This window comes from Megalobrama amblycephala, linkage group LG9 (genome assembly GCF_018812025.1).
Source record: "Megalobrama amblycephala isolate DHTTF-2021 linkage group LG9, ASM1881202v1, whole genome shotgun sequence".
NCBI lineage: Eukaryota > Metazoa > Chordata > Actinopteri > Cypriniformes > Xenocyprididae > Megalobrama > Megalobrama amblycephala.
The window spans coordinates 21,359,334-21,366,347 of NC_063052.1; the positions used below are offsets into that span (position 1 = coordinate 21,359,334).

Sequence of the window (7,014 nt, forward strand, 5' to 3'; positions counted from 1 at the left end):
CAATTCATCGCATTGCAACGCAACAAGTGCATAGCTCATTCTAACTCATTCCGTTGTGCATTGAAGAGTATACATATATGCTGTTGAAGCGATAACAAGTATTGCATACAGTTCTAACTTATTCATCTGTGCATTTAAACAACATTGCTTAGCACACAACAACTTTTTAACTTTTTTCATTTGTGTAGTAGAGGTAATATAACATAAGCCTTTTTCATTGGTGCATTATAATGCAATGCATACAAGTAACTGATTCCGTTAAGCTACGTGTCCTGTAATACAACATATGTACACTGACATAATTTGGTTATGCAATGAAGAATAACATATAAGCTATGCACTTATGGCTTTGCAGTGCATACAAGAACAAACTCATTCCGTTGTGCATTGAAGAGTTCACGTATGTGCTGTTTAAAGAGATAACACACAGAACTGCATAGAAGATCTAACTGATCCCTCTTTATGCATTACAGTGCAAAGAAGGTCTAACTCATTGTGCAATGAAGAGATTACAATATGTGCTGTTTTCAATGCATTGCGCGCAGGACCTATCATCGTGCAATGAAGAATAACAGATAAAGCATATCATTGCATAGAAGATCGAACTTAATCCTCTGTGCGCTGAAAAGACAATACATAACAGTGCATAGATTATATGCTATTCTTCAAAGTGCAATGGATTAAGATATTTTATGCAATGCAAGTGCAACAGCACATAGGTTATGTCTTTAATGCACGGCAGAATGAGTTAGTTTTTGTATGCATTTACAATGCAACAAGTGTATTCTTGAATGGACATCGTTAGATCTCGTGCAATGCATGCAATGTGTTGTCATTGCAATGCACAAAGCAATAAGTTACATCTTGAATGCATTGCAATGCAGCAACACGTTACCTGTCCAATGCACAACGGAATGAGTTAGTAGTTGTATGAATTACAACAGAATAATTTATTTCTTGTACACAAAGCAATGAAATGAGTGCATAGATTACATGATATTCTTTAATGTGATGTTATGTCTCAAAGTGATAACTTTAACACAGAGCTGGATACGTTAGTTGTTGCTTGCAATTCAACAGCATATATCTATCCAATGCACAACGAAACGAGTTAGTTCTTGAATGCATTGTAATGCAACAAGTGCATATTTTATAGGTTGTTCTTTAATGCACAGCGAGAGGTAGTGTGTGCCATACAATGCAAGATATGCACATAGGCTATTTCTCCATAAGTTGGTTCTTGATATGTGCAAAGCAACAGCACATATGTTATGTCATCATTGTAATACGGGCCTAGTTCTAGTATGCATTAGATTGCAACAAGTGCATAGCTTACATGTTATTCTTCAAAGGACATTGTAGATCGTGTGTGCAATGCGACACATATGTGATATGGAATAAGTTAGATGTTTTACACAATGCAATGCAACAGCACATAAGTTATGTCCTCAGTGCACGGCGAAATGAGTTAGTTCTTGTATGAATTGTGATGCAACAGCTCAGCTTATGTTATGTTGTGTGTTGTCTCTTCACTGCACAAAAAATTAGTTAGATCTTGTGTGCAATGCAGTGCAACAGCAGATATGTTCCCTTTCGTGGGAACTATCGACGCTGCATGGTAACGCATTGGGAACCTTCTGCGTGATGTCGTCACTGAAGCACTCATGTATCTAGCCAATCGCGAAGCGAGACGTCAGAGACAGGTGACGTCACGGACCAGGAAACTATAAAGCACACTCGGATGCAGAGCACGCCAGCTTCTGTGTCTTCAGCAAGCGCTCTATGTTATCTTGTGTGTCTTATTTGGTGTTGTTTGTCCTGCTTATTTTGGAAAACATTATCTCTTCGTCAGAGGACAAGAGTGTTACTGTGCACCACACATATATATATATTTATATAGTGAATAAGACACGAGTGAAATGGCGGAAGGCAGACAATTTAAAAAGTGTGTTCACCCATGCACACGGTATATTCCAGATGGGGACACTCACGAGATGTGTGTTGTCTGCCTGGGGGTTGAGCATGCACAGGCAGCTCTCGAGGGGGCTGTCTGTGTTCATTGCGAGAAGCTCACCCTCAGAGTTTTAAAATCACGCCGGGCACTCTTTCACGATAAAGAGGGTGCTCCGGTCAGCGTTCCCCGCGGATTGGGTCCCGCTGTTGCTGAGGCTTCATTCGTGGGGTTCGCAAATGGAGCTGGCAGAGGGGGTTGAGACGGGCCCAGCCTTATCTCGCCCTTTACCTGCCAGCCCCAGTGCCTCTTCTCAGGCGGCGGAAGCACGCGTAGCGGTTTCTTCCCCCCAGAGAGAGGCACCCGCGCTTTATCTCTCTTCCTCTGAGGAGGTTGATGTGATGAGCGTGGGGGAAGAGGAACCGCCATCCTCTTCCCCAGCACATGAGGAGCTCTTGGAGGTAGTGACCAGGGCTGTGGCCAAATTAAAAATTGACTGGCCAGCAGAGCGGGCAGATACTAGACCAAAGAGTAAGCTGGATGAGCGCTTTCTGCCCGCTCGGTCACTACCTCAGCGTCGGGGTTTGCCCTTCTTTCCGGACCTCCACACCGAGGTCTCGAGGTCTTGGAAGAAGCCGGCATCATATCGCGTCTTCAGCCCCCAGACCTCAATGTATAGTAACATCGTGGGGCTGAAGCAGCAAGGCTATGCGGCGATGCCTCGGGTGGAAGAGATGCTTGCGGGCTATCTCTCCCCCGAGTCTGCATCGTCGCTGAAAACCCCGACGTTGCCCACCAAGCCATTAAAAACTACATCAGGCTTGGTGGGCAAGGCTTATGCGGCAGCAGGTCAGGCGGCGGCATGTCTACATACCATGTCGCTCCTACAGGCATATCAAGCCGACCTGCTGGGGAAAGTGGAAAATAGCGGGGAGGCCACGTATGAGTGCATCCAGGAAATCAGGATGGCAACTGACCTGGCTCTCCGTGCCACCAAAGAGACGGCAAAAGAAATCGGCCGCTCTATGGCAGCATTGGTGGCTACGGAGAGGCACTTGTGGCTGAACCTCTCGGACATAAGGGAGCGTGACAAAGCCTCCCTTATGGACGCGCCACTGTCTCCTGCGGGCCTCTTCGGCGACGCCGTTACAACAGTCGTCGAGAGGTTCCAGGAGGCTAAGAAACAATCTGCGGCGTTCCAGAGGTTCATCCCCCGCAAACCAAGAATCCCTCCCCCCGAGGCTGATGAGCGGGATCAGCCTCGGCCGTCGACGAGCTCCTCAGCGCACCACGGAGCGCAACAAAAGATCAGCGTGGCCGCCCGTGCTCCCCCGCAGAGAGCTTGGGGATCGGGTCGGGCCGCTCAGCCGAAGCCTTCTAGGGGTACTTCTAGGTCAGGAACCGATGAGGGCGGCCCCCTCCGAAGGGAGCCGGCGAAAAATACATCTAAAAGCCGCTCCCCTTCGGCGCCCTCAGGGGATCGTTATGCCAACCCTGCCACCCAGTGTGCGTCAGGGCGCAGCGGTCTCCACCGACCCTCCGAGGAGGGCCGGCCACTTGATTCGATTGTTCTCTGCCGGTGCGCCGCTTCAGAGCGTCGAATCAGGTGCTCAAAAAACACCAGAGGCCAGTCTCAAGAGACTGGTTCCCTTAGTAAATTTTCTGGTAGAATGGAAACTTCTTCCGAATATATCAAAATGGGTGCTGCTCACTATAAAAGAGGGTTACAAGATCCAGTTCGGGTCTCGCCCGCCCAGATTCAACGGGGTTCTTCCCACAGTGGTAACCCCCGAGCAGTCTCTGGTTATGGAACAAGAAGTTGCGACACTTTTGCGAAAAGGAGCTATAGAAAGGGTTCCTCCTCCCAGCAATCAGTCAGGGTTCTACAGCCGTTACTTCATTGTTCCAAAGAAGGATGGAGGTCTACGACCTATTATAGATTTACGTGTGCTAAATCGCTCAATACAAAAGCTCAAGTTCAAGATGCTGACACTCAAACAGATTATACCACAGATCAGGTCCGAGGACTGGTTTGTGGCAATAGACCTGAAAGATGCGTACTTTCATGTGTCCATCCATCCTTCTCACAGGAAGTTCCTCAGGTTTGCTTTCGGGGGCGAAGCTTACCAGTACAGGGTTCTTCCGTTTGGCCTATCATTAGCACCCCGCACATTCACGAAATGCGTGGACGCAGCTCTGGCTCCGCTGAGGATCCAGTGCATTCGCATACTGAATTATATCGACGATTGGTTGATTCTAGCTCAGTCAGAGCAACTAGCAGTTCAGCATCGAGATGCTGTTCTGTCCCATATGAAGAGGCTTGGGCTGAGGCTCAATGCCAAAAAGAGTGTGCTAGTTCCAGCTCAATCCACCAACTATCTGGGTGTAGTGTGGGACTCCACCACGATGAAGGCACATTTGTCTCCCGCTCGGGTGAGTGCCATTCTTATGGCTATGAAAGGGGTGAAGTTAGGCCAGTCATTCACTGTAAAACAGTTCCAGAAACTGCTGGGTCTGATGGCAGCTGCGTCCAACGTGATACCTTTTGGCCTTCTGCACATGAGGCCCCTACAGTGGTGGCTCAGGACCAGGGGGTTCTCCCCGAGGGGAAATCCCTTCCGCATGATCAAAGTCTCAAAACGATGTCTTCGTTCTCTGACCATGTGGAAAGACCCCGGTTCCTGTCCCAGGGACCCGTGTTGGGGGCCCCTACTCGTCGAGTAATGCTTACGACGGACGCCTCCCTCACGGGCTGGGGAGCGATCATGAGTGGTTGCTCAGCTCAGGGTCTTTGGGAAGACCATCAGCTCTCTTGGCACATAAATCGGCTAGAGATGATGGCAGTGTTCCTAGCTCTGAAACACTTTCTCCCAGACCTGAGAGGTTACCATGTGTTGGTTCGTACGGACAACACTGCAGTGGTTGCATATATAAATCATCAGGGGGGTCTGCGGTCTCGCCGACTATATTACTTGGCCCGTCAGATCCTCCTGTGGTCCCAAGGGAAGCTGCTCTCGCTGAGGGCAGCTTACATCCCGGGACATCAAAATGTGGGAGCAGATGCCCTGTCGAGGCAGGGGCCAAGGCCCGGGGAGTGGAGACTCCACCCAGAAGTGGTGAGTCTCCTATGGAAAAACTTCGGTCGAGCGGAAGTCGACCTGTTTGCCTCGGGAGAGTCAACCCAGTGTCCGCTCTGGTACTCCCTAACACATCCAGCACCTCTGGGTCTGGATGCTATGGTACAGACGTGGCCGAGGCTGCGCCTGTACGCATTTCCCCCGATCGCCCTGTTCCCGGGAGTTCTGGAAAAAGTACGCCGAGAAGGGGCCAATCTAATACTGGTAGCCCCATTCTGGCCAACCAGGATATGGTTCTCAGACCTAGTGTCGTTACTCAACGGCTCCTCAATGGAGCTTCCTCTCAGACAGGACCTCCTGTCTCAAGCGGGCGGCATGATTATACATCCCCGCCCAGAACGACTGAAACTATGGGCTTGGCCTCTGAGGGGGCCAGACTCATAGATGCTGGTCTCCCAACCGAGGTTGTGGAGACCATTCTTAATTCCAGAGCTCCTGCCACGAGGAAGTTGTATGCCTACAAATGGAATTTGTTTTGTACCTGGTGTAGACACAATAATACGGACCCTGTCCTTTCTTCTATTAGCTTTGTGCTAAAATTCCTCCAGAAAAAATTCTCGGAGGGCCTATCTCACTCAACCTTAAAGGTTTATGTTGCAGCAATTTCAGCATATCATGCTCCTCTTGAGGGGAATATCTCGGTAGGTCGAGACCCCCTCGTCACACGCTTCCTCCGTGGCACACTGAGGTTGAGGCCTCCAGTGCGCACAAGGGTGCCAACCTGGGACTTGGCTGTGGTCTTACAAGGGTTAGCTGAGGCTCCCTTTGAACCACTAGAGGAGGTTCCTGAGAGGTTCCTCACTCTGAAAACGATTCTTTTATTGGCTATCACTTCTCTGAAGCGGATAGGAGATTTACAAGCACTTTCTGTTGCTCCCTCTTTCCTTGAATTTGCTCCAGGAATGGTGAAAGCATTCCTGTATCCTAAACCGGGGTATGTCCCAAAGGTCCCTACCAATGTCCCAGGCCCCATTGTGCTTCAGTCTTTCTATCCTCCTCCATTTGAATCTGCGGATCAGGAAAAATTGAATCTGTTATGCCCAGTAAGGGCTTTGGATACTTATGTCCACAGAGCTGCCCTGTGGCGTAAGTCAGATCAGTTGTTTGTCTGTTATGGGTCCCCTAAAAAAGGGGGCCCAGCATCAAAACAGAGAATGAGCAAGTGGGTGGTCGAGGCCATCTCACTTGCATACGAAGCGGTCGGACAGCCCTCTCCCTTGAATGTTCGCGCCCATTCGACCAGGGGTATGGCGGCATCAAAAGCTCTGATGTCAGGAGTCTCCATGAGTGACATATGTGATGCAGCTGGATGGTCATGCCAGCACACATTTATTAAATATTATAACCTTGATGTTGGCTCCACTCCGGGGTCTTCTGTCCTGTCAAGATAACCTTGGCAAGTGCTTGAGCTACGGCTCAGTTGGGATTGCGTTCCCAATGCGTTACCACGCAGCGTCGATAGTTCCCACGAAAGGGAACGTCTCAGGTTACAGATGTAACCCTTGTTCCCTGAGTAGGGAACGAGACGCTGCGTCTCTTGCCGTACCCCCTGCACACTTGCAAGTGCTTGCTTCAGACTTACTTAGAAGCTGGCGTGCTCTGCATCCGAGTGTGCTTTATAGTTTCCTGGTCCGTGACGTCACCCGTCTCTGACGTCTCGCTTCGCGATTGGCTAGATACATGAGTGCTTCAGTGACGACATCACGCAGAAGGTTCCCAATGCGTTACCACGCAGCGTCTCGTCCCCTACTCAGGGAACCAGGGTTACATCTGTAACCTGAGACGTTTTGTCTTCATTGTAAAACGGGACGAGTTAGTTTTTGTATGCATTACAATGCAACAAGTGCATTCTTCAAAGGACATCGCAGATTGCCTGCAATGCAATGCGAAAACACGTTATGTGTTGTCTTTGCAATGCACAAAGCA

At 49.2% G+C, this 7,014-nt stretch overlaps 1 protein-coding gene across 1 annotated transcript; it reads left to right on the forward strand.

Moving 5' to 3' along the window:
- The first annotated feature begins 2,190 nt into the window (after positions 1-2,190).
- Positions 2,191-6,257, forward strand: LOC125276226. Its single transcript, XM_048203735.1, is given in 3 exon segments — positions 2,191-3,155; positions 3,289-4,628; positions 4,631-6,257. Coding segments are annotated over 3 exon segments (3,147 nt in total). The 3' UTR covers positions 5,473-6,257.
- Positions 6,258-7,014: the final 757 nt, after the last annotated feature.